General features: G+C 47.5%; 1 protein-coding gene and 1 long non-coding RNA gene across 3 annotated transcripts; one reads left to right on the plus strand and one right to left on the minus strand.

Annotated features, from left to right (window-relative positions):
- Positions 1-1,386: 1,386 nt before the first annotated feature.
- On the plus strand, positions 1,387-26,158 carry POU2AF1 (POU class 2 homeobox associating factor 1). Of its 2 annotated transcripts, XM_070473605.1 has the most exons (6): positions 1,387-1,584; positions 3,307-3,388; positions 20,044-20,195; positions 20,695-20,737; positions 20,822-21,087; positions 24,050-26,158. In XM_070473605.1, the coding sequence occupies exons 2-6, from the start codon at positions 3,310-3,312 to the stop codon at positions 24,362-24,364; spliced, it is 855 nt and encodes a 284-aa protein (XP_070329706.1). In that variant the 5' UTR covers positions 1,387-1,584; positions 3,307-3,309; the 3' UTR covers positions 24,365-26,158. The 2 variants fall into 2 exon arrangements, with proteins under 2 accessions (XP_070329706.1, XP_070329707.1); XM_070473606.1 differs by lacking the exon at positions 3,307-3,388 and having other exon boundaries at positions 1,390-1,584.
- LOC110130354 (uncharacterized) lies at positions 4,532-14,653 on the minus strand. Its single transcript, XR_002311829.2, has 3 exons — positions 14,378-14,653; positions 6,713-11,978; positions 4,532-5,666 (listed from the first exon to the last, which is right to left on the minus strand). It is a non-coding gene; the product is annotated as an uncharacterized lncRNA (long non-coding RNA).
- Positions 26,159-27,568: the final 1,410 nt, after the last annotated feature.

Below are 27,568 nucleotides of genomic sequence, written 5' to 3' on the forward strand. Positions count from 1 at the left end.
CAAAGATAAAAACCTCCTGGTCACACAACAACTTACTGCCATGTGACGAAGAAAGAGCATGCTCCAGGGCCTGAGAAAAGAGAAACACATGTTTTCTGAACCAGGAGGTTTGGTGGGTTAGAACATTTTTCACCAGAAAAGGTACTGTTTGAGCTGGATCCTGAAAAAGGAGGTGATTTTCAGGTGGATAACTGGAGAAGAGGAACCGAGGGAGAAAGGACGGTAGCGTCAAAGACAGGGAGCTACAAGAGGACAGAGGTGCTTAGAAGACCCCTGGGGGCCAGTGGTGGGGGCAGGCGCAGTGAGCCATGAGCCGGGAGAGGCCAACAAGGATTAGACCGCCAGGGGCCGTCTATGCCTCCAGCTTTGTGGTTGAAGGTGGCAGGTGAAGAAGGCTTTTTAAGCTGGAGAATGGCATGGTTCAGTCTAGGTTGAGTGAGAGGGTTTTGAGTCAGTGTGGAAGGAAGAGCAAGACCCTAGACCTGCCCGCGGGGGCTCTACTCAGGGGGTCTTGAACCCAAAGGGATGGGCTTATCATGGCCTGAGCATGTGAACTTGGGAACCTAACGGCAGACAACAACGAACTGGGAAGGAGCCTGCGGCCTGACACAGCGAACACTATCCGAGGGTGTACCCCACTGCTTTTCCGTCCTGAGGCTTCTCGCTAGCAGGTGGTGCAGGCTGAGAGGGAGACTCCCTTCACAGGTCCTCAGCAAGCTCTCTTAGAGTAACCAGCTCCAGACAAAGAGCCTCGCAGCCATCTTCCTTCTGCCTTGAGTGAGCGGGCCTCTTTCTCCATGGGCTCCTGTGGACCAGCAAGGCTGATGTTCCCCCGATTTCAGCGTGACTAGGCCTGGCCACTTTGGTGGTGGTTGGGGAGGCAAGGGAAGGGGCTAACGTGGTTCAAAATGGAATACACAGAAAAGCATTATTAAAAGAATGAGGAGGTTGTTTAGTGAGGCTTGAAGTGTCTACAGGTGTTTCCTCCTATGTTGAGAACCCGTGTCCCCTGGGAATCGCATTTCCCGTCGAGCAGGGCCCAGGGCGGACGGAGTGCTGCCGACACCCGGGTGTGGTGGAGAGGCCTGAATGGGCGCCACAGAAAACCCGGAGCTTTCCAGGGGGTCTCAGGGCCCCTCGCGGGCGTGGAGTGGGGGATACGGCTGGACACACCTGCTCACGGAGTGCACACTCACACACACTTGCCCATGCCCCGCGCACCCCGGCCCACTCTGCGGGCCTCGTCCTGGCGCCCACGGCCTCCCGGGCCGGGCCGTCGTGCAGATGCGGCCGCTGGGCCGCGAGCGAGCGTGACGGGGTGGCCGCCGGCGGGCCCGCGAGGGCGCGCGGGCGGGTGAGGGCGCCCCACCGGCAAAGAGGTGCAGCGGCGCCCGGGTGGGAGGATGTGATGACGCGGTGCCCCCGCAGCGGGAACTCGGCCTTTAAAAGCCGAGGAAGCAGCCTCCGAGCAGGCGGTGGCTCCACTGGAGGCAAGCACACCCGGGTCTCACATTAAAGAAGCCAAACTGTCTGCTTCAAAGAGAAAAGGCAACATCCTGTCGCAGGCCATGCTCTGGCAGAAACGTAAGTGGTTTGGCCCGTGGCTGCCGGAGCCGTGTCAGCGAGGGAGGGCCGGGGCTCCAGCAGGCAGCCTGAGCCGGGAGGTGCCGGGGGTGACAGGCAGTGGGGTCCCGGTCCCCAGCCAGGGCGGCAGAAGGGCGAGGTGGGCGAGATGGAGCCCAGTGGAGAAACCGACCTGTCAGAGGTGATGCTGATTTTCCAGGTTGGAGGGGAACGAACGAGTGTTCCAAGGTGGGACAGCTCATCCTCTCTCCCACACGAATCACTGTGGTGAACAAAGGGCAGCTGATGATTCACCGAACAAAATTTGGAGGGGAAGGCAGTGGAGAGATTTCCCTGAGTGGCCTTACTTTTATAAACAGCTACTCTTCAGCCTGTGGTTCAGTTCCGTGGGCCCGTTCCTCTCTGGGTTACTGAGCTTTCTGCCAAAGTCACAATGTGTCGCTGACTGCATGGGGAGGATGTGGAAACTTGGCTTGTCAAGCCTGTCCTCAACTGCTCTCCTATCTTGCCTCCCGTCATTCTTCGCCTCCTGTGGCAAGGCTCCTGGGTTCCTGCTCAAGGGGGCGTGGGTTTACCTGGAACCCTAGTGTTTATCCCTGGAGTTGGATGGAACATCTGTGAACTTTATTTTCCACATGTGGGACTGAACAGACACTCCTGTTATTAATAATTGAAGTCACACAGAGTTTTTCGGCAGCATTCCTTTCTCAGAAAAACAAAGTCAACTCAATAGCCTCATGAGAGCTGAACCTTCCCGGGGCTCAGTTCTGTACTTCCTTAAGAAAGAGGTACCAAAAAATTGCTCTATCTTTTTAAAGGTGCTTAGGTCTTTAAAATGCCTTTTAATGAATTCAGGTACACCTTACCTCAAGCGAATGTAATACAAAAGAACCTAGGTTTACAGAAAAAGATAAATTAGGGAGCTTTATTTTTTACACAAGATAGTCTATTGGAGCCCTTGAAGTTCTGAAAGCATATCTTCATTTAGACATAGCTTACAGTCACTTTATCAGCAGCTCATTGTTTCCTTTATTTCTTGTGTAAATTTTCCAAGAGTTGAGCTTGTTAATGTGTAATGTGAAGGAATGATTTCAAAGTTTCTGAGATTGTAAAGTCTCATCATCGTTTGATGTTGGCAAGATGCAACTTTTTTTTTCTTCAATGAAAAGAAGTGAACTCTAATTTGGGTTTAAGAATTATAGGACCCTTCCAAGATACCTAGGGATATTCTAGTATGGATAGTGGCTATTGTTCCCAGAAGAAGGATGGAGCAAGATGCTCCCCTTCGGGGGCAAAGGCAGACGGCCCTGTGGAAATGCATTAATGGTGGCAGGTGGGCAATGATGTCCTTCCTGGGAGCTGCTGAGCCTCCGCGTGCCCTGCCCCTGACCCTTAGAGCTCAGTCTGTGGGTTTTATGTGAGCCCCTGCAGGGACTTCGGCCCTGGTTCCTACCTGCTCAGAGCAAGTCACTTTCTTCTTTTTAACCCTCAGGTTTCTTATATGTAAAATAGGGTCAAAATGATACCCACCGGTTCCACAGAGCTACCCTGAGTAAGCTGAGGCGCCGTTGAGATGATGTTGTCTGCTGTGGTTCTGCTTCAGTGCTTGAGATATGGGTTGCTTCCTTGTGTACATGAGCTGCCCTGTTTCCCGCTCTTGGTTATACACTGCGTTTTTCCTTCTTTAACTTCTCCTAAGAGAGTAACAATTTCTTTTTAAAGGGAATGCCAGAGGCATGTTTCCTGCTCACTCCCTGGAGGTCAGTCAGGTGCAGGAAAACTCCATCCCCAGGGAGACCATGTTGTAAGTTCATCCTCGGAATAGCTGTGGTGAATGATTCTACATGTTCAGATATACATAATCAAAGTTCTTAATAATTGCTCTTTAGCACTTTAAAGGAAATTAGGAGAGGCCCTGGGCACTGGACCCACCCCCTTACCCCAAGTGAGGCCCTTGTCTAGGGCACTGAGGGTACCTGGGTGACTAAACCCTGTGGGAAAACCAGTAAAAACAGGGCAGCATTGTCAGCCCACTTAGAATCACCTGATAGAAGGTCAGAATTTGAAATCAGACACCAAGAGTGCTGAAAAGGCACTTTCTTTTTTCAGAAAACACCCTCGAGGCATGAGCTGAAATGACTGTATTATGGGGTTCTGGAAAGGGTTAAGAAAACATTCACTTTGTAGATGTTGTCTCCTCCCTACTTGGCCCGTGACCCCTGTTTGTAGACTAAATGTGAACATGGGCTTTGGTTCAGATCAGCCCCTAACTGTGGGCACACAGAGGCAGAAATCTTTAAGCCACAGCCATGAATCTGCGATTTGCTTGACTGGTTAGTTGGACAAAGAAGTCATGCTCCCTGCAGATCCACTTGCTGCCCCCTCCCCTCAGGTTCAGCACTGGGTCCAGCAGGTCCCATGTGGATGTGAAGGACTGATGTCCACCCAGCAAGAAGCCCTTCTTAAGGCCAACTAGTAACAGTGCTATGGAAAAGCAGGCATGGTGCGGTGAGACAGGCCTGGGTTTGAAAGTCGTCTCAGCAGCTTAATGATTTAACCTTTTCACATTCTTACAAATCTGGAAAATGGGGTTCTAATGCTTGCTTTACAAGTTTTTGTCAGAACAAAAGTAGAGAATAGGGAAAGTGTCATCAAGTCTCCTGAGTATTAATGACAGTGGTACGAGAGCACCATCCCTCCTGGGACACCTCCTGTGGGCCCATCTTGAGTAATTTAGGGTTATGCCAAATCTTTTCCAGTCATTTTCCACACTTTCATTAGAATAGTTAAAAGGCACATCAAAAGATTTTTGATTGACAGGACCTACATATAGTTTTCCAAGGGTCTGAATCAGACAGGGGTCTGCAACTGTGGCCTCAGTGACAAATCAGTCCCACAACCTGTTTTTGTAAATAAAAACTGATTGGGGCATGGCCATGTCTATCATTTACATATTATCGAGGGTTGCTTCTGTTTTTGATACAATGAAACAGTCGAGTAGGTGCCCCAGAGACCATATTGCCTGAAAAAATAAAACATAACTATCTGGCCCTTTAAAACAAGGTTTTCTGACCTCTGGGTTTAAAATGATTTATGTAGTACTTTAGGTGTTCATTTCTCTGGGGGCTCTGAGTTATTGGGAGCTTGCACAATGACAACATCTATGGGAGATAAAGCTAGCAGTCAATTGATGACATGATTTACACGATGCTGAAAAGTTTGATTTGGTTGACTTCTTAAAGGCAATGGAACTGTGTATAGTAGACTCAACATTACTTGTTAGAAAATGAATGAATCGAATGACTGTTTTTTTTAATTGTTATTCATGTTAGAGAAAGATTTACATTATAACAAAAGAATGGCTTGACTGATTTTCTGTGAACTGACTGCTTGACTTGATGTCCTATAGATTTGGCTTTGATGTTCCTTCATTGTAGTGCTCAAGGAGGCATCTTAAGAACAGGGTGTACTTCTTATGAAATTATTATGGCATGAATATTTAATTTCAGATAACTTGAACAGAGATTCACCAAATAGATAAATTCAGGCCTCAAAATTCTCTGTAATATAGAATTCTATACTTTACTCCAAGGTTCCTCTAGATAGCCAACTTTTTGAGAGCAGTTAAAAGTACAGTTAAAGATAAGAAAAACTTGTTATATGCATATAGTATTTGGAACTCTCCTGCATAAATTCAGATGAACTTATAACTAGGAGTAATGTAGGTCTGTGGACTGCTTCTAATATTTCTATTCTGTTACAACTTTTAGTAATATGCCTAATAAACACCCTTGCTTCTTACCAAGTTTATCTATTGATTCAGTGGTTCTTGTTGATAAAGACAATTAGGATCCACAAGATGGTCAAGAATTCACTGCACAGGAAGAGATTGAATAAGTGACACACATCAGCTAAACATACAGAGTAATCAGTGGAAGAGCTGATGTCTTCAAGGCGGACACTCTACTTCTTCTCTCTCTATTAACTAGATAAGAAAACCAACCTTGTCCCCCCTACAGCTCCAAAGTTCTTGAGTCAGGGGTTTTGAAAGCTCTCTTCTGATTCAAAGCTGCATGTCTGGTCTGTTGTGAGGCACAAAAAAGAATCAAGATTGTCCACACTTATTAGCTAAATACCTGGACATTTAATTCACTTAGAAGTCCTGTAAATTTTTGTGTTTAAACATTCTTATTACAAAGTAAAGATATTAGGTTGTTTTTCACCTTCTAGTTTATTTCTAAAGTAGCTTATTTCCCACTAAATGAAGCTGTCCACCAATTTCTCACTTTGAGCCAAACAACCAAAGTTGGCTAATGGATCATTAGCCAACTAGTGTTGCTAATTGTGATCATTAGCATAATTTTCAGCTTTATGAAATGCTTAACAACATTGTGGTTTTCTCATTTTTGTAGAAAAACTCCTTGCTAAGAGTGGGCCTGCCTGGGATGGAGAGACCACCTCTGAAACCCTCTTGTCCTGGTTGTGTGCTCTTGGTGTTGTTCAGTCATGTCTGACCCTTTGTGACCCCATGGGCTGCAGCATGCCGGGTCTCCCTGTCCCTCACTGGTTGTATGAGGCTATGGCAAAAATTATTCTTGCAGGAAGGAGACTTGGATTCCACTTTCCAGTCTCTGGGTAATTAGGTGTGGGGCCTTAGAGAATGCCACCTAACCACTCTGGGTTGCAAATTGGCCAGCTATAAAATGGGACTTCTCTTTTCCTGGCTGAGGGCAAGGGGACTGAGCTTGACTAGAATCCTTTTCCAAGTCAAGTTGCTGAGTCTTCGTGAGTACTTATTCAGAATAAATACATATTTTCAAAAGAAAAAATGTGTATTTTCAAATGCATCCCAGGTGATTCTAATGTGCAGTCAAGCTGAGAACTACTGACTTGGAGGCTGAAATTGATGGCTTCTGATATCCTTTTGGACATTGCATTACTATGAGTATAGCAGGTTCAATCCTTTTCGTGGAGTAAACATCAGCTATGGGGTGCTGAGTGCTTACCTGGTGTCATGCTGTCTATCAGATATTCTGTTTGATCAGTTAGGATTGCATTTGACTGTTATTGAAATGACCAGAAAATGCATGGATTTGAATAAATAGGAAAGTGGTATACTTTCTCTTACATGGAAGTGGTGCACAGTAGCCTGCAGGGCTATATGGAAGCTGTAAGTGCCAACAGTGTCTCAGGCTACTTCTGTCTTTTTGGTCTGCTGGCCTTGGCATGTGGCCTTCGTCCTCAAATTTGCTTGCTAGTTGCACTGCCTCTCCAGCCATCACATCTGTGTTTCAGACCATGAAGAAGAAGAATAGGGAAAGGCAAAAAGATCATGCTTCTCTATCATGTCCTTTCCCCACCAACACACAACTTCTGCTGACATCTAATGGCCACTCCTATCTTTGAGGGAGAAATAGGGTCATTGTTTAGTTGGGCACGTTGTCAATCCTCCAAAACATAGGGGTCGATAGCAAGGAATGAAAGGGCGGGTGTTGGGTGTGGCAACCGCCAGTCTTTGCCACACTCGAATGTATTATCTCATTTAATCCTTGTAAAAAGTTCATGAGGTGGGTTCTGTTTTAAACTCTATTTCATAGAGGAGAAAGCGAATCTTAAAGATGAGTCAGTAACTTACCCTGAGTGCTGTCTGGCTCACCTGTCCTGTCCCTCTTCCCGAGGCTCTTGCCTCCTTCATGGGGCTTGGGAGCCTGCTTTGGGGGAAGCGTGGGCCTTTCACGTTAGGTGAAGGACCATGTCGCACGTGGGGCACCCCCGCTGGCAAACGTCTGTTCATACTTTGAAAACTCATTTTTGGCGCGTGTATTTCAGCTTGAAGGAAATGAAGTCTTTGCTCTCCTGCTATACCTACTTCGCTGGGCTCTTGGCAGATATTTTAGCTGCAATGGCAGATTCAAAGGGGGAGGGAAGGACCTAGAATCTCCCCAGAATAGCACAGCCCATGTGTTTTCTGGGCAGCTCTGTGTGGAAGCTTGTACTAGGAGCCCAGGCTTTTGTCTTCTCTGTACTTCTTTCATTCTGAACCGCCTGGACTTTGGAAAACTCAGGCTGTCCCTTCACATGTGTGCGTGTGTGTGTGTATAAATAAGGCATGGAAAGCCAGGTTTAGGGGATTATTTTGATTTACAGAGTGACAGCTCTGTTCTTTCTTTCCTCTTAATGGTTTTAAAGCTTAGCCCCTGGGGCAGGCAGATATGAGTTTGAATCCTGGCCTTATGCCTCACTGGTTGTATGATGCTGGTGAGTCTCCCTACCTTGCTCTGCTCCCGTTTCCTTATACGCATGGTGGGAATGCAGTTCTTCATAGGCTTGTGGTAAGTGTTTACTACCATGCCTGGCATTAAGTTAACACTCAGTAGCTGTTAGTTACTGTCATTATTTTCCTGTTCTCTCTCACATTACCTCTAAGGACAAAGTTTATGCAGCTAAGCCTAGATTACAGTCTGTATGATATCTGAGTTCTGCCTTTTTTGTGTGAATTAGCAGGATGCATATTTCCCATCTTGTAACTCATGATGGGGTTAGTGGTCAAGGCTGATGGTGAAGCTGGCCATTCTGTGACCAAACTTGGAACTTGGGCTGCAGTTTCCTACCAGCCTCATAAGGGGGAATGGTGGCAGGCTTGTACTGACTGGCAAACTTGTGTTTGTTTTTTAAATTCAAAAGATTGGAATTGAGGTGTCATAATCTAGCTTGAAGTCTGCAAGAAATAGCACAAATGATACCGAAAACTGAAACAGCAATGTGCTGCCTCCTTTTCTTAGTAATGGTTTCATTAGTATCACTTTCTGGGAAGAGCAGGTAGCCAAAGAATTACAGACCAGAATCATATTCAGACCAGGTGTTGGGACCAGAAAGGATCTGACCATGCTTAAGAAAAGCTGAATTCCTTTTTGATTCTCTATCAAGAATCACACATTTAATTGGAAGAGGAGTACAAGGATTGATAAGACTTCCAGGACTGAGGAATGCTGGGAAGATAGTGAAGTGAAGGGAAAGGGAGGCAAGAGAGTTGAAGATAGAAGCAAGTTTTAATGCTGGAAGAAACCAGTACCAACTCTAGAAAGAAGGGGATAGAAGGAAAATCAACCATCCATTGATCATCCCATGCAAGCCTACATCCATCCAATAATGGGATTGTTTCCAGCTAGAGGAATCAACCAATGAAACAAGTTATCTTCAGCAGGAGGGAGAGGAGAATAGAATCAGGGAAGGTGTCGTGGAGCATGTAGATGGTTTTGGATGTGCCTCCTCCAGAATAAATGATGATTATAGACTTCTTGCTTAGATTCTGGGGACAGAAGAGGCAGCTTAGAACATAAAATACTAGCATTGGGAAGGAAACCCAAGGCTCTGTATGCTGGTGTCTAAAACATTTTTGTCACCAACCCCTTTATTCCAACCAAAATCACTGCAGAACTCTGATACAACAATAAACATGGAGCAGTTTGAGGAGGATCTTGGAGCTCTGATTGCTCCTTCACCCCCAGACTCCCCCACTTTCTTCCCTTTCTTGGCAAAAATTCACTTTATAGACACCTTTACTCTATTCCAGAGTTTTAGATCACAGCCTGACAATTCTGACCTGGACCAGTCCTCTCCTCTTAGCAAGAACCCTGATAGCTGGTGTCAGGTCCTTGGTTTAAATACTTCCAGGGTAAGGACCTCACTCCTAGAGAAAAGTGAGTCACTGTAGAACTTGTTGTATGGTCTCCATGAAGCTCTGAAGCTATGAAAAGTCATGTTTTCAGTGTCCGTAGCTACCTTGTGAATAAGGAAGGGGGTACATTCCTCAAAGTTTGACCAAGTGATGCCTTTCCCAAGCTTGTTGTTCTAACTTCTTCAGCATCCTTCACAAGGGATTTCCCCCACATCATAAATTTACCAGTTAGTAAACCAGAGACTTAAAACAAAAGCTCATTTTGACTGGCAGTTACATTCACATCATGTGTCAATTACTAGGGCTACCTTCACTCATGTAGGCTGTACCCAGGGCCACCATAAGCCTTATATCTTGGACAGTTGGGTCTGTCCCAACTGTATACCCAGCTTTGGGTATACCCAGCTATACCCAAATGTATAGCTGACGCTGGGTCTAAAGAGTCCTTCCTGCAAGGAAATGGTCCCCACCTGAAGGTCTCAGGAAAATTTTGTTTTTTTTTGTAGGAATCCCTTTGGTCTTAGAAATCCCAAAATAGATATTGCTTAAGTCAAGGAACAAACAAGTGAATGTTCCCTCCTCCAGCTCCTAACTGTAGGTTTTTCCTCTTCTAGATTATACTGGCAATTCTAGATTCAGGCTTTGGGTCTCAGTCTTAAAGAGGGAAGATGTACCTGTCTCTTCTGCTCCATCTCCTCACTCTGGTCCTGCCTTGCTATAGAATTTGGGTGAGAAGCCTGGGTTGGGTCACCACTGGCTGTCAGTCTAGTTCCTTCTCTTGTTTTGATCCCTGTTGCTCTAGATAGAGCTGAGGCAGTGGTCAGTATGTCAGCCAGAAGTTTGTCTTGTTCTAATCGGTGATAAAGCTCCCCTTTCTGTTCACTAAAGAGCCCTCCCTCATATGCTTCCATGTTGCCATTCCACATGTGAAATGTGCTCCTAGGCTTCTAGCCCTTTAAGGATGTATCTGTGACAATGGCCTCAGTCATGGCTGCATCCCCGTCCTTTTGGAGATACATGTAGGTTACTCTGTCTGCCACTCAAAAATCTTCAAGGTGCTCCTTCCTGGAGTAGTCCTTAAAAACTAAAATACGCCACAAATTTAATCCTCTGGTGGCTTTTGAATTAAAAAAGATCTTCTACTCAGCTCCTGATATCTTTACAAGAGGTCAGTGCCAGGATTTTCTTGGCTCTTCTCTATTTAAACATGCTCTGTTTGCATGTGAGGTCTTTGATCAATTTCTCTGCAGCATCATTGCCCTCCCTGTCTCCTGAACCGGGCCATCCTGCTGCTGGGGACATCAGGCCCAAGAATCTGAGGGATGACTTCCAGGAATACAATGAAGGCAGGTTGAGAAGTCCCTGGGTATATCGAGGATAGAGACATTCAGTATTAGGATGCAGCTGGATGGGGGCACGTCAGGGTCACTGTACCAAAGCTCCTCTTCTGATGAGTAATGGGCCACAGATTTTTGGCTGAGAACAAAGGAGAAACAGCCATTTCTTGAAAACCTATTACATACTAGGTGTTTGGTTAATTTCATACAGTCCTCATGATATTCCCATGAGATGGAGATCATTATTTTCATGCCGCAAATGGAGAAATGAGGCACCCACAGTTTACATTATTTGTCAAGGGTCACACAGTGATAAGTAAGCTATGTAGTAGACATTCCAAACTAGATCTGCTTGAGTTCCAAATAACACCACACCACTTTTCAGTGCCAAGGATTTTAGGGTTGCGTTAGATGCTTCTTCCCTTCCTAATTGATATGAGTCCGTCGTTAGAAGGAGGTGGTCTCTGACTTCACTGAGGGTTGTTGTAGGCTGACTCAAAAGGCTCCCTGCAGATAGGAGTCAGAAAGTTAGATCTGAGACTCTCTGGAACTTCTGAAGCCAGCTGATTTCCATCTTGGAATCTGAGTTTCTAGGTCTGGGTCTTCCCCTAGGGGACTGATCTGCCAGGACAGGATAAGTGAAACATTTTTGGGTTTCGTCCAGGGTCGCTAGGCTGAGGAAGGGTCCTGAATGTCTGGGGCTACTTTGTTCTATCTGGGGTCAGGCTTCCATGCATGGTGTGGGCTGAGCCCAACCCCAGAACTGTCTCATTGCACTGGAGACAGAACAGTTATGCTCAGACACTCTCCTCTTCATACAGCCCCTGGAGACAGGGGCCCCCAACTTGCTGCTCGTTCAAGCCTGACTGAACCAACTTGAGGTGAAAATGAGCCAAACAAGCCCAGAACACTTCAACTGTGAGGCAGATGCAGCTCTGTCCCAGTTTGTAATTCTACGTTTGCTTCTGCTATGATCTGATTAAGTCTACATACTCTACCGGCCTAGACGGTAAGCTCCATGATGGCAGGGACGTGGTTTGCTCTGCCCTGTTTAAAGAGCGCTCTGCTAGGGGTCTCCTTGGAACCCCGAGACACGGTATGTGAGATGGGAGCCCTTTCTGCTCTGGTGACCCCAGTTTCTGTAAAAGGCGGGCAGATGCAGCTGGTTTCTCAGGTGAACCTATCCGCTGTCATTTCAGTCAAAAATACCAAAAATAAAACTTTGCGGGGAATTGTGTGGGTCTCAGTTCTCGCCACTCCTCATGTGAGCAGACTGCCGGTAAGCTTCTCATGGACTCCGCTCTCCCTCCTCAGCTGGGAGATGTCGTTTCTTGCGGGAATTGGCAGTCGAGGGAGTGGTGCAGGCCCAGACTCCCAGCCTGGAGGGAGGAAGGTTAGAACTGAGCAGGGGACCATTTGACACCGACCTCCAGTGTTGCCCAGAGGAATAAATGAGATTTGCCCTGGTCTGGGGAGGCAGAATGTGAGGCAGAAGTGGACTGCACTTGGAATCAGAGGTCCTGGGTTTAGTTGATGACACTGCTGTTTACAAGTGCAGTCCCTGGGCAAGTCACTGAATGTCTCTGAGCATCACTTTCCTCATCCGTGAAAAGGAGGGTGAGAGGAAGACTTCTTTGTCTATTTCAGAAGTTGTGGTGAAAGCATTTGTGTCAAATTCTCTGTGAGCCACAGGACATCATGCAAAGGTGAGAGTAGTGATTTTTGAGCTCTTGGGAGTTAAGATTGTAAGCAGGAAACACACAGACCTTTGGAAGTCCTGCAGTCAACATACCCGAGTCTCCAAAAGCAGAGGCCTCACACTGACACTGTCTCTGGGAGTTGGGAGCAGAATCCAAGAGCCTTCCATGCTCTACTTGTTCTGCAGGAGGATTGGAGGAGAGTGGACGGCTGGGTGAGCGATGCTGAGTGCTCTTGGGGAGGGACACCTCAGCAGTAGAGCCTTTGAGGAGAGGGTCAGAAGGTTCTGATACTAGAGGTCACATGGCTAACTCCACCCAAGGTCATGGGTAGCTCATCTAGAACTTTTGGGACAATTCAGGGAATTCTGAGGCTGCAGAGTGGAATGTTCAGACAGTAGCTTGGTGAATGAGAAGGGGCTCTGGGTAAAAGGGCTCTCTACTTAAGCTTAACAAAATTCAGGTGTGGGTGTGCTAAGTCACTTCAGTCGTGTCTTAACTCTGCGACGGTATGGACTGTAGCCTGCCAGCCTCCTCTGTCTATGGGATTCTCCAGGCAAGAGTACTGAAGTGGGTTGCCATGCTCTCCTCCAGGGGATCCTCTCGACCCAGGGACTGAACCTGTGTCCCATAAGTCTCCTGCATTGGCAGGCAAGTTCTTTACCACTAGCACCACCTGGGAATTTGGGAGGGGTCTAATCACCCTGGGTGTGTCCATTCAGTGCCAAATTTAGATTCCTTTAAATAGAGATTACTTGGCCTCTAGACCCCTTCGATCTGGGACTCTACAGTCATCCTAAGTGTACCTTAGGAGCATCCTTGGCTCCTTTTATCAGGGTGTTTCCTTTGGGTCTTTTAGGCCTGGCCAGGTCAGGGGAAGTCCTAAGTGACCGTGGACCTCCTTATGCGTTCTCAATTACCTATGGTTGGTCAGTGAGCTCTGTGGGGGCTGATGGGAATATGCCTCTTAGAATGGGGACACAGGAGGTTTTGGGGGGATGGGAATACCAACCGTTCCCTTCCCTTCTGCAACTGGACCAGAGAACATGGGCTCAGCTTCCATATTTGAGATCTCCTGATGGAGCACCCTAGTCTACACATGAAGACTCACTCCTGTTTGGCTGACCAACTGCCTTCAAGCAACATCAAATCCTAATTCAACTGAGGGCTCACTGTCCTGCATCTTGTGTACACCTTTAAAGCCACCTTTGTTGTCCATCTGTCTGTTTCTCCTTGGCCCTGATATGTAGATTGCTAAAGTATGTGAGTGACATGTTGCTAATTCCTGGCTGCAAGGTCTTTCTCAGTCCAGACATTAGTGAATAGAAAACCTACATTTACATGCATGTGGGATCTCTTTGTTGGCCGATGTTAAAAAAAAAAAAAGTAAACTACAATCTAGTGTAAACTGGGTGGGAAAACCATTCTATAGCGTGTCAAGTCCAATCTTTGGCCAAAGCCCAAGTTCTTTCTTCCAGTTCGGAAAAAAAATCAGCCATTGTCTGTGAATGCAAAGAACAAATTTAAAAATATGACTCAGACCTTCACCAGCAACACTTGTAGTGTTCGGTTAAGGAGATGAATAATCCTTTAGCTGAATTGAGTTAAGCTTTCCCGGGAGTCCTCAACTATCTTAGGTCAAGAACACAAATAAGCTTCTTTTCATTAAAGTGAAAAGTGTCAGCAACTTTAAGACTTTGTTTTTAGTTAGAAGCTAGGTTATCCCTAGGCTTTGAATGCCTTGAATGCCTGTTGTTCAATTATTTGGTTTTGGTTTTGATATAAAGGAAAAAATTATTGTATTTCTCCTTAGTGGGTCTTTTTTTAGTTTTTGAAATATTACTAAAGGTTCATCAGCAAAAGAGAGTAATATGTACTGTGGTTATTTTGGAGTGATCAATACTGGGTTATGTGTCGTCCTGGGCCAGAAAAGTTTTGTCTTTCAAAATGGTCTCATGTGGCTGCATCCTCGAGTTTCAACCAGTCAGTTGTAAATGGGAAGCACTGTCAACGAGAGATTGTCAAGATGGGTGGGATGGGTTCCCCTTCCTGGTCCCCTGATGATGGAAGTGTAGGCTCACCCTGAATCCCTTACGGCAGCGGTCCCGACTGGGGTTCAGCGCATGGCCTGGCCCCGCTGGCTCATGGGAGATCTGTGACCGGACAATGGCTGGGAGAAGAACATTCTTTCAAGAATATCTTGGGGCTGTTCTAGGTACCTTCTGCCTGAAGAGGGCTCTCTTAAAACTGCCCCGAGGAGATGCCTGGGTGTTGGCTTCACTGGGACCTACCTTTTTAGTTGTAGCTTTCTTACTGTGGTGTGAACATGGTTTGCATGGGGTCATTAAATAAACAAGTGCTGGCGATTTTGCATGTTTCCTTGGTGATGTTTATTATACCTCATCAAGGAATGAGGGCCATGTTTATTTAAATCAGCAGAATCCTATGTTCCCGAAGCTTGGTGCAAAGCAAGCCCGGACCCACATGCAGCCAGAGTGCTCTCAGGTGACCCTTGGGCTCGACCCTGTCATGGTCTGTGCTTTCCAGTGGAACAGCAGCTGCAGGACTCTTATTTTTGTGATGTGGAGCATGTCCGGGTGTGTGGCAGGGGGAACTGAAATAGCCTCTGCTGACTTTTTATACCTTCAGATTTTTTCGTTGCTCATTTTGGAAAAGGGAAGCCCTCAGTGGGGCCAAATTCATAGGTTTTTCTGTAAATGAGTTTTGTTTTTCTCCCAAACAACATTGCCGACTGACTTGCAGTGCTGGAAAGATAATGTGGATGAACTTCTCAGACTAAAACTGGAGAGTCCCCATGAGAGTCAAGAGGCTTGTGTTTAGGTGGAAAGAGTTTTCTCAGTGCTGGACACGTGGATACCCCCAAGAGACGTAAAGGGTCTTCAAACCACAGGATAAATGGTGAGAAATTCTACTTAGGTTTTGAGAGAGTGTTACCTGTACCTGCAATTCGACTGGGGGCTGTGAAAATCTCTGGTCAGCTCTGCTTTGGGAAATTGGACTTTCATCTCTGCTTGTGTGTTATTTTGATCTCCAGTTTTGTGTTCCTCGGCTCTTCCTTTTTTTAGTATTATTATCTGAGGAAATTATTTTGATAATCTTCAAATTTTCTTTAGTTATTTTATTGAGGGACCCAGAAGACCCAAGGCAAAGCAATCATGACTTCAGACAAACTTATTTTCCTCTTCCAAATTTCTGTTTGTGGGCTCATTTCTCATGCTAGTGGCAGTAGGGAGTCCAGAGTTTACTGTGGAATTATAGATGGTTATTGCTGCTTCACAAAGATTGGTGTGAAAGATGCCAACTGCAGGTTTTCCACCTTGCAAATACACTTGGGCCATTGGGGTCCTGTGGGAATTGTGGGCCAGGAGGTCCTTGGGAGCTGTGGGAGTTTCATGACTGCAGGAGGAAGAGGTGGGGACCTCGAAACTTCTCTCCAGATGGTGGTTGTTCCAGGGCACACCTGTTGACACTGTGGGTTCCGAGGAAGTCCAGACCTCAGAGTGTGATGACCTCTGCTCACAGCAGCTCCCCAAGCCCTCTTTGTTCATTGATTCAAAACCAACAGGAGGCAGGAAGTTCTCACTTGCCAGGAAGCAGGAAGTGCCCAGGTGGCTGCTTTGCAGCCTGGCGGTCCCCGTGTCCACTTCCGGGGAGGCAGTGGGGTCCGGAGTCCCCCTGGCCCTTCCCCAGAAGTGTATCAGCAGATCAGTGGGGGCTGAACTGTACACCTCTCTGAGGTGTGTGTGTGGGGGATCACGCCTTTCTTGTGCCCCAGCTGAATGAAGAGTGTGACCACCATGCTCAGACCCCCAAATAAGTCTATCCCTCAAGTTTCTCCTGAGTGCACAAGGCCTCAGGCCGTACGGTCTGCCTAAGAATAGCTAGAAACTCAACCAGAGACCAGTGTAGGTTGAGTGATATGGGCGTGAACCAATCTGCTGGAGCTGTGGGGAACCCTGAGAATGGGAGAGCAGAGTACACGAGGGCAGGCCCCCCAACCCCCACCGTGTCAGGCCACACCTGGGGCCTGCGGTCACTGCTGGCATCTTCATAACGGGAAGTGGCAGAACTTGTGCTGGAGGGATGCGGACAGAGGGAAGGTTAGAGGGCTTCAAACACGTCATTAAGAAGTAGCTGAAGGAAACAGCATGGGAATCACTCTTAATCAGTTGTAGAGGTCGTCACTAACTACAGACAGAAACAAACTAGCTCTGTCCAGAGGGGACAAACATGAACAATATTCCTATTTTACTACATCCTGAAGCACTTCAGAGAGAGGTTAAAATTCATGAGCCCTGTCCTCAGTGAGTTGTTGATTACTGAGAAGCACAAAGGCAATCAGAACTTGGGTTCACAGTGGCTTTTTATGGCCGTCTTAACACCAGGCTCTTTGCAAATCTAGGTTTAATTTTTATTTATACACTGATGCTTGATACTATGGGAGGAAATCACAATCAACATATGGTAATTCAAATATTAATAATAAAATTTGGCTATTTTTAAAAAAATCACCAGCCAGTGCCTGCTGCTATCTGTATTATTTTCCCCACTTCTACTGTGTTAATTTAGTTTGCATTAAATTATTCTAATGTTCTCACTCTTTCTTGGAATCCAAAAAAAGAAATAGCTGAAGGAATGGAATGTTTGTTCCGACTCTATAGGGCATCTGGGATCTGTCTTCAGTTGCTGGGAGGGGACCCTGCTACAAACATCAATGATGATATTAGCTCACATTTATTTAATGCTTTCTCAGTGTAAGCTCTATTCTAAGCATTTACGTGTAATTTTCAAATTACCTTACCAAATACAAACCATTGTGATCCTCATTCTGTCCATGAGAAAGCTTTAAATGGATCATGAATTGTGAGTTTGATTAGAAGGTAACACAAAGGAAAATGCTGCTTGTCACCATGAGGCAGGTCAAGTTGGAGCAAGAGCTTTCTGACATTAGCACTCTCTAGAGGAAAGTGGATGTGGGTGGGGAAGAGGAAGGACAATAACATGTGTTGAATGTTGACCACATGGTGGACATGGCTTTGGAAGCTTCCTATGTATTGTTTCAGTTAATCCTCACAAGAACCATGTAAGACAGGAACTATTAGCCCCATTCTACAGATGAGGAAATTGAGGCTCGGTATGTAAATCAACTGAGACCTTTCCACCTGAAACTAATAGTCCAGGTATCTTAGGCTCTAAAGTCCATTGTCACTGCTGCTTAAACAAAGGTGATGGTGCACAGGGGTCCCAGAGCGCAGGTCTCAGGCTGGCTTTCTCTGCTATATACTCCTGCTTCAACCTGAATTTCACAAGTTGTAACTGCTTTATCATTCATCTGTCCCGCTAGACTGCAAGATGCGTGTGGGCAATGGCCGCATCTATCTTGTTCAGTGCTGTATTCTCAGCACCCAGAAATGTTTGAAAGAATAAGTGAATATCAGTAAGGATCCCTTGTTATGACAGGGGATGTTAGAAAGAAGATAATTAATCTCTTCTAGGATGTTAAAGGGAGATTAGGGATGAATTAGCAGGAATTCTAATCCCAGCAGAGCTTCAGAATCACCTGAGGGATATTTATAAATGCAGATTCGTAAACCCACATCAAATGCCCAGAGTCAGAGTGTTCGGGAGCAGGGTCTGGGTATCTGTCTTTTGTATCACTCCCCAGTCACTTCAGCTTACTTGGCCAGGTTTGGAAGCCCCTGTGAATGTATCTGAGTCTGGGGTCCTCTGACTCTCATGTAATCCTGCGGCTCTTGGACATCCCTTCCCTCTTCCCCCTGCTTCTCTGCTGGGGCTTCCAGACCCAGCCATGTGTGCGTTTGGAGCCGGGATGGAGGTCTGGTGCTGGTCAGGTTTGGGGTGTTATCAGCTGGGTATTTACTGAGCAAAGTTCAGTTAGGGCAGCGCTGTGGATCCGGGTTTAATAGATATCTGGGCTTCCGGGCTTTTGATTCAGAGCCCAGGTCCCTGGGCCCTTATCAGTGATACCATGTGAGCTGAAGGCCCAGTGCTACTTGCCTTTCTGGGCTGACCCAGGTCTGCCCTCCAGGGGTCCAAGGCACCAGGCTTCCCTCTGGGAGGGCAGACTGTCCTGCCCAGCAATGGCTGTCTTGGACTTGTTCTCCTGGTCGGGGAAAGCCCTGTGTCCCAGCCCCTGGTGCTTCAGTTTCCTGGCCTTTGAGGGAACCTTCTCTGAGAAATGAAGCTGGACACTCTCTGGCCCCAGGCATATGGGTCACCATTGGTTATTTGTCCTGCGGGCCACAGAAAACCTGGGAAGGACTCACTGCAGCCCATTCTAAATGTCCAGGAAAGATGAAGGGAAAATGAGTTGGCAGCGCATTTTAAGAAACCATCCAACCAATTAATCAATCAATAACTTGTTAAGTTTATTATGGACATGCTACTTGGGAAGATACAGAGAAATAAGGTATACTATTTCACCTTGGGAAGTTTATAGTCTAGCTAGGGGCATAAGAAATTATAGTAAAAAAGGAATTACTAATTATTACATAGCAGACTACAGATTTATTTGAATGTTTGTATTTGAATTCTGTGAAAGTGAAAGTGTTCAGTCGCTCAGTCACATCCAGCTCTTTGTGACAGCATGGGCTGTAGCCTACCCAGGCTCCTCTGACCATAGAACTCTCCAGGCAAGAATACTGAAGTAGGTTGCCATTCCTTTCTCCAGGGCTTCTTCCCGACCCTGGGATCGAACCTGAGTCTCCTGCATTGCAGGCAGATTCTTAACCATTTGAGCCACCAGGAAAGCCCCTAATTTTGTCTCTGATTTTATACTAAGCATGTACTGTGTGTGTGTGTGTGTGTGTGTGTGCTCACTCAGTCGTGTCTGACTCTTTGCAGCCCCATGGACTGTATAACCTGCCAGGCTCCTCTGTCCATGGAGTTTTCCAGGCGAGAATACTGGAGGGGGTTGCCATTTCCTTCTCCAGGGCACCTTCCTGACCCGGGAATTGAACCTGCGTCTCTTGTGTCTCCTGCGACACCTGGGAAGCCTGTGTTATGCTTCCCATTTACTGTGTCAGGGACTCCTTACGATGCTCCTTTGATAGGAAATTGCCAGTTGAGAGGCACAGAGAGATGTGCCTGTGACTCACCCAGGATCACACAGCTAGAAAGTGTCAGAGGCAAGTTTTGAGGCCCGTGGCTTCTGACTCAGAGTCCCTGCTCTTACGCCATCCTCTGCTGCCCCCTATGATGAATTCTAACCTGTCTGGAAGTGTTGAAGAGGTTGTAGGATGATGCAAAGTCTGTGGGTCCCGGTGGTCAGCTAGGAGGGTCGTAGTAGTAGTCTTGGGTCAGGAGGAATCTCAAGAGGTTGAGAAAAGTGAGAGGAACTTCTGACCTGGGGAGATCGCTGGTAGCGATGAGGAGGGGAGACCTTCACAGAAGGTGGAGAGGAGGAATCTAGACAGAGCTTCTGGTCCGACAGGCTCCACGTGGTGTTTAGTGTACAGAAAGTGTGGGGAATTGCGTTGAGATCTTGCTGTGGTGCTCGAGCCTGAATCGTCTGGATGGAGGGGAGCCTAGAAGGTTTGGGGCAGGAGGGGTGCTAACCCTGGGAGGAATGTCCTAGGAAGTCATGTGCGGTCCCGCACCTTCAAACGCAGCTTAGGTGAGCAGGCAGACCCTGGAGGAGAGCGGGCACCTCGGGCTGGGGGCTGTCTGCGCAGGGAGATGAGTACCAGTGATGCTGTCTTTGCAGCCACAGCTCCAGAGCAAACCCCGGCCCCACCCCGGCCGTACCAGGGCGTGCGCGTGAAGGAGCCGGTGAAGGAGCTGCTGCGGAGGAAGCGGGGCCACGCCAGCAGTGCGACGTCGGTGACGCCGACTGCGGTGTCGGTGACGCCGACTGCGGTGAGGGGGCCGCTGTGATCGGAGTGTGTGTGTGTGTGTGTGTGTGTGTGTAGGGGGTGGGGCGTGGTCCAAGGGGGTCAGGCGGGGTGTTTGTCCCTGCTCCATGGGATCCTCAGTGAGGGTATGAGGACCACACGTCGCAGAGGTGTGGCTGCTGGAGATTGGGCCGAGGGCAGAAGTTGAGTCACTTAAAGTGGGGAGAGGAATCCCACTTGGGCAGCAGTGGTCTCACATGTCCTGATGGGATCTGAGGGTCCCCCTGGCACAGGGTGAGACCTATTACCTAAGTGCACAGCATTCTTGCTCAAGGGAAACACCCGCCCCCTGGAAAGTATAGGTGGTGCTGGTTGGGTCGTGGGGCAGGTGCTTGTTCTGACGAGGGGGGTTCTTGCCCCCCATCCGCCTCCTCTGTTGCCCTGGGACCCTCTGGGCGAGCTTCCTGCAGACGGCTTGCTGGAGGTGGCTGAACCCTGCGCCCCATCTTCCTTCCCCCCTCTAGGTGATGCTGCCCCACCAGCCCCTGGCGACCTACACCGCAGTGGGTAAGAGCTCCCCGCGGCCCCGGCCTCCTCCCAGCCCCTGGTCTGGGTGTCACTGGCAGCTCTGTAACCTCCTCCTTCCCACAGGTCCTTCCTGCCTTGACATGGAGGTCTCTGCCTCCACAGTGACGGAGGAGGGGCCCCTGTGCGCGGGCTGGCTCTCCCAGCCTGCCCCGGCTGCCCTCCAGCCCCTGGCCCCGTGGACGCCCTACACCGAGTACGTGTCCCATGAGGCTGTCAGCTGCCCCTACTCGGCTGACATGTATGTGCAGCCTGTGTGCCCCAGCTACACGGTCGTGGGGCCCTCCTCGGTGCTGACCTACGCCTCCCAGCCGCTTATCACCAACGTCACGGTACGTCACACGAAGGCATTTATGCGGAGGGCGCCCTTCTAGAACCTGGGCTGATTTCCTGCCTCTGAGCTTCCTTGCTCTTGAAGCCCAGGATAACAGGTCATCTAAGCCCACCCTGTCCTCCAGGGCAGAGTGTAAGGTGATCTGACACTAGAGGCAGAACTCGAAAAACTACCCTGTAGGTGGTTCTCACTCCATCCAAAGTGTAGTTTTCTGAAAAGTTGTGTCACGTGTTGCTCAGCTTAGAAATTTTCTTACAAACCCCATTATTGGGTGAATGGTCCTGGGAGGCCTTCTTTCATTCCCAGTGACTTCAAAGGTCTCCCATACAAAGGCTGACAGCCTCCTTTATCATGCCTTATGCTCCCTGGGCTGGCACGCCCACCCGCCAGCTGGTCTGCCCTGACTCCCCTGCTGCCTCGGACACAGCGAGCCTCAGGGATGGTTCTCAGTTTTTCCTGAATGGGGAACCAGGTGAAGTTTGCATGGGGTCTCTTGCCGGCGCCAACCTCTCCTTTCTACTCAAATAATTTAGGGGGTGGCTATTCACCCAATAATGGGATTTTTCAGAACATTTCTAGGCTGAGCAACATGCGACACAACTTTTCAGAAAACTGTGTTTTTGATGGAGAGAGACCCACCTGCAGGGTAATTTGTTGAGTTCCACCTCTGGTGTCAGGTTGTCTGACACTCTGACCCTTCATTCACTAGCTTTGTGACCCCAAGCGCAGTGACTTAATGCTCTGAATCTCAATGTTCTCATCTGTAAAATGGGAATACTAACGAAAGGGTTGATGTCATGATCAATGGCCTGATGCACCTAGGCTGCTTAGAATACTTCTTGGGCTCAGCCTGGTTTCCAGAATACAGAAAGCACTCAATAGATATGAGTTATTATGGTTGCCTCAGAGTTGACCAATAGCATGAACCAAGTGCTATCTTCAAGTGCTGGATAGGAAAGAAAGGGTTTGCTCCCCTAGGAATGGAGGAAGGAAGAGAAATAGTTTTATGTGAATGGTGCCTGTTTGACCAAAGGAATGGGAATCTCCCAGGTGTTCAGAGGGGAAAAGACCAGTGGTTACAGCCATATCCAGCACCAGTCCAAGGAAGGCTGTGGGAGGCAGAGCAAGGCTCTCGTGAGTCACTGCGGAGCCCATCCATGATGAGCTTGCTTTGGTCCCCCAGCCCCCTCTGTTTACCTCGAGGCCCAGTGTCGTCCTGAAGCTCCTCCCCTTCAAGCACCACCCAGATCTGGTTGCCGGACTCCTCCCCCTCCACGCCCACCCGCTGCTCAGCAAACCAGTGGTGGGATCTGAATGGTGGTGGATGAGAAGCAGTTCATTCAACACCCCTCCCAGGCAGCTCATTTCCATATTGGAGGCCTAGGGTGGGGGTGGGGAGTGGTGGACACAATGGTTCCCAACCTTTTCAGGATCAGGAATTCCTTTCATTATTTATTCTTTTCATCAGTCCTACCTCTTGCTTTGAAAAGTTCTGTGTATCAAACAAACCATATTTATTAAGAAATAATTTATTTGTTTTGCCATTCTGTAAATTAACTCATCAAAGCTGGTTAGAGCTAACAGTTTCCACTCCTGATCCGCAGGAGATAAGACCTGTATGAAGGGTTGATGTAATTCTATCCCTGAGCCAAGAAACCTGCAGTGGTAGTTGACCTGCCCAGGTTTATGTAGGATTTCCATTTGGATTTTTTAAATACTAGAAGTGATAAGGTTTTGTTGGGAGGCCGAAAGTCCTCTGAGACCCTTTCCAGCTCTGTTATTCTATAGAAAAATACCCTAAAGCCTTGCTACTCAAAACTGTGATCCTTGGACCAGCTGCACTGGTATCACCTGGGATCCTATTAGAAATGCAGATTCCAGGTCTGATCAGACCTCCTGTACCAGAATCTGCATTGCAGCAAGGTCCCAGAAGATTGAAATAAACTCTTTCCCAGTGATAAATAATCTGCCTGCCAATGCAGGAAACACAAGAGACGTGGGTTCAATCCCTAGGTTGGGAAGATCCCCTGGAGTAGGAAATGAGAACCTGCTCCGTTATTTTTGCCTGGATAATTCCATGGACAGAGAAGCCTGATTGGCCACAAAGAGTCAGACGTGACTGAACACACAGTACTAATGACTCTAATAGTTTGTTCTCAAGACAGAGTGGCCACTGGAGGAAATGTGACTGTGGACAGAGGGTGATGGGGGAGGTTTTGGCCTCTTACACACACATCATTCCTTGCAAAGACAGCCCTCCCCTCCCTCCGTCCTCATCAGTGGCATCCAGGCCCTGGTTTTGGCAGCTTGAGCTGGGACTTGTAGGATGGCTGCCATGCAGGTGAAAGATACTGTTTACAGAGCGCCTGGGAGAATGGCCCTGACCTTTGGCGGTCCCTAGAAAGGCCTCAGGGGACCCAGCTAAGCAGCAGCAGAGGCTGAGGTAATGGGAAGCTAGAGGAGCTGAGCTCAAGGGGTCCTCAGGATCCCACGCCTGCTGTGTGGAGCCAGGGCAGTCTTTGTGTCTAGGCACAGCAGTGGCCACTTGGCAATGCAGCTGCTCTGCCGTGTGACGGGCTTGTTGTTTAATACGCTGTTTTAAGATGCATGTCACCCCTCCACACACATATTTTGATATCTCTGAAATCTGGATGCATTTTCTAATCAGTGAAATCTGGAAAAGCATCTGTTCTTCGCTCGGCCCTGTGATGTCAGTCCTTTGGGTAATCTGTTTTACAGATGAGAAAACAGAGGCTTCAGTTGGGGACGTATGAGAGGGCATGTACCTAGTGAGTGACAGAGTAAGGGATGTGGAAGTTTGGCTTGGGGGAGGCTTTGCACAGGGGAAGGCAGAACCCTCTGGAGTGAGAAGCGCTGAGGGGAGGGAAACAGAGATCCTGCAAGGACCGGGGTGAGCAGTGGGTAGCCAGGGCTGCTAACCACCCTGCGTCTCATCACAGACGAGGAGTGCCGCTGCGCCCACCGTGGGGCCCCCGCTGGAGGGCCCCGAGCACCAGGCTCCCCTCACCTACTTCCCGTGGCCTCAGCCGCTGTCCACGCTGCCCACCTCCACCCTGCAGTACCAGCCTCCAGCCCCAGCCCTGCCTGGGCCCCAGTTTGTCCAGCTCCCGATCTCCATCCCCGAGCCAGTCCTTCCGGATGCCGAGGACCCCAGGAGAGCCATCGGTTCCCTGACCATCGACAAGCTGCTTTTGGAGGAAGAAGATAGTGACACCTATGCGCTCAACCACACGCTCTCCGTGGAAGGCTTTTAGGGCTGGTGCCCACCAGAGAGCTTCCTGTTCAGCACGCTGTTTCCTGAAACGGATTTAAAAATGAGCCTGGGATCAAACCCTCAGATTCATTTCTGCTTGAAGTTGCCATTTCATAACAACACTTTCTACCCCAAACTAGAATTGTAAACCAGACTTTCTCCCACCCTCTCTCCCTTCTTCCAGTCCTCCCCATTTTTCTTACTCACCCTTTTTTATTTCTTTTTCCATTTCAGTTCCCTTTGAGGAAGGCATTAGGGATTTTAAAGATAAGATTTGATGGCAGGTGTTGCCTAATTTCTGTGGCCCAGGATTTTCACTTCTGTCACGTTCCCTTCCTGGAGAAGGCCCCTTTCTTCAATATCCCCCGCTTCACGGTAGCCAGCAGCCCCGCTGAGCTGTCTGCAGGCAGTGACGTCCTATGCTTTGTCGTTTTGAGATGGACGGGGTGCCCTGTGAGAAGACCAGCCCTGCCAGCATTTCCAAGCGCAGAACCAACGCCGGAGGCCTTGAGTGTCAGTTCCCACAATTGCTCCTTTGTTTGCTGTTCTCAGCTTTGGCCGGCTCTACAGTCTAGGCATCAGGGTCTCAAGGCCTGGGGCTCAGCGAGGTGATGGTGGGGGCTGGGAAGGAACATCAGAGTGGGTAGGGGCTGGACCGGGGCGAGGGGTGGACATCCCGAGAGGCGGAATGGGGACTTGGAGTGCGTACATGGGGAGGGCGTGGGGGCAGGGGAGCACAGAAGGACTGAGGAATGGTTTGCTTTAATTACTTGGTTATTAAGAAGGGGAATGTTCTTAAGAAAAATATAGCTTTAATAGATGGTTTTGCTGCTCTTCTTTAGGATACTTGCAAGGCCAGCTGAGTTTTCGTAAACAGAATGATTGTATATGTCTTTCCATGTCCAGACCCAGCGGGGCTGAGTGCAGGCCAAGATCCACTGAGACCATGGTTACTGGGTCCTGGCTGAATGCTGCCAATGTGCCTCTTGAACTGCCATAGACCACCCTTGTGTGGAGACAAGACCTCCCCGCTAAGCACCATCCTTCCTGGGGCTTCTAGAGCCTCAGTCAGAAGGACGGCCAGGTTTCATTTCCATTTTTGTTTTTATTTTTTTGCTGGAGAAACATCAGATTTGCAGGGACCCGAGCATATATTTGCCACCAGGGTGCTCATCTCCCGACAGTGGCTGTATTCGTGGGAAACTAGCATTAGTTGGAGGACTCCATATAGAAGTAATGGACTCTTCTGGGGAGTGACATAGATTTGCCATTTAAAATAACATTTTGGAGAAAAATTGCCTTTTTTTTGGATTTTTTTCTGCTTTGGGTTTATTTTTGACTTAACTTTCTGGTATCTGCCTAAAGTCCCCAAAACAGATATCTTGAATTGTTTTATTCAGACTTAATTTTTTTTAGATTTAAAAGCTTAATATAGCATTTTAGATAACAAATTTCCATCTTCGTCGGCAGTGGTGTGAGTAGGTAAGAGAGAAGGGAGTCTCAGGCCTGTTTGATCAAAAGCCCTGGTTTCCTATAAAAAAACACTATGCAAGATTTTCCCACTTACTATTTGAAGCTTTGAGAACGTGCAGAAGCAGTCTCTGTTAGGGAGTTTAAGTATGCAAAACTAGCAAAGAAATAAAATAGAATACTTGACTTATTTGCTAAGATTGAAGATGTGTTTTTTTTTTCTTCTTTTCTTGAGGTCATGTATCTTGGTTGTAACCATCCATCTACGTTTCTTCTTCGGGTTTTCTGTTAAGATGGAAACATTTTCAATAAAGATTTGCTCAGACTTTTCTGTGCTGAAGCGTTTTATTTCTTATCAGATTAATCCCCTTAGCTTGCATTTCCACGTCAGCCAGTGCCGTTCAAGGAAGGAGCTTATACTAGTCTTGTTGACTTTGCAATGTGACCAGCTGCCAGGGAAGATAAGTCTAGCCCCACTCCCCTTGCAGCCCATTTCTCCCAAGCAAAACATGCAAAGCCAGGAGGCTTGGTCTCCAGAAGAGTAGGGATCTGAGAAGACTGAAGAAAATCTTTTTTAACCCTATTGCTCTTCCTCTTATCCGTGATACATGAGTACCTGCTCATGATGGTGGGTGCCCAGGGATAAATCAGCCCCTGGCACTTCCACAGCAGGTTCTTAGAGTCCACCGATCAGAACCCAGGGACATATGACATGGTGCTGAGTGCTGTGCCCAAAGGAGGCCATCTATTAGGACCAGACATCACAACGAAATGGGATCTCTGGAAGCCAGCCAGCCTCCTCTGACACCAGTCCTTGGCATGTGGAACATTTTGGAGGGGTTGCCTTTTCCTGGTGATTTTCTGAGTTACTGAAAATCTCTGAGCTCACTGCCTTCATTGGTATTATTTACTGGGGTGATTGTCTTTTTTAAATGATCTACTTTATTCTGCTGTGTTGCTTATTTCCAGTTTGGGGGGACAAAAATACATCTAGTTATTTGCCTCACTTTAGATTATCATCACCATTGTCTTCTTTGTTTATTCTTCATGCAGATCATAATCCAGAAAAAAGATCTACAAGGTAACGGCTTTGAGGCTATTTTCTCTAGATTTACTAAGGTGCAACTGAAGGGGAAGACCTTTCACAAACACACTTTGCAGCCCTCACTCACCCCTTGTGTGACAGAAGGGTGAACCACTTGCACTACGACATGAAGAGAGTGACCGGTTTGGGGTAGACTGGTGCTTTACAGGATTCTGATTCACAAGGCTGTCCACTTGTAACGTGAAAATAGGGATCAAGGAGAAGATGAGTACGTGATAAGGTGAAGAGGCTGGACACGTGCAAAATCATGAAATTGCATGGCCGAGTGGCTCAATTCTCTAAACATTATTTTGTACCCATATGCAAGTGGAAGTTTGAAGATGTATCCTCAAGCTAAACATGAATTTTTGAAATCAGACATCTTAGATAACTTATTTTTTACAAACTTACTTCCAATATGAGGCAATCAATAACTCCTCATTGAATTTAATTAATTTGAGAGATCATTCCATTCCATTTAGGAAATACTGAATGGAAGACTGCAATTGATTATAATAGATTCTCCTTTAGTAGACTTACAGATATGTGATGTTTCTCAGGTTTTTTTTAAATTTGAATGTTGGGTAGGAGCTTTTGTAAATTGGTGTTCCTAATGTGTTTATAAGTTTTTTCCAAGTACAGCTATGACTA

Source organism: Odocoileus virginianus, chromosome 10 (assembly GCF_023699985.2).
Source record: "Odocoileus virginianus isolate 20LAN1187 ecotype Illinois chromosome 10, Ovbor_1.2, whole genome shotgun sequence".
Lineage (NCBI taxonomy): Eukaryota > Metazoa > Chordata > Mammalia > Artiodactyla > Cervidae > Odocoileus > Odocoileus virginianus.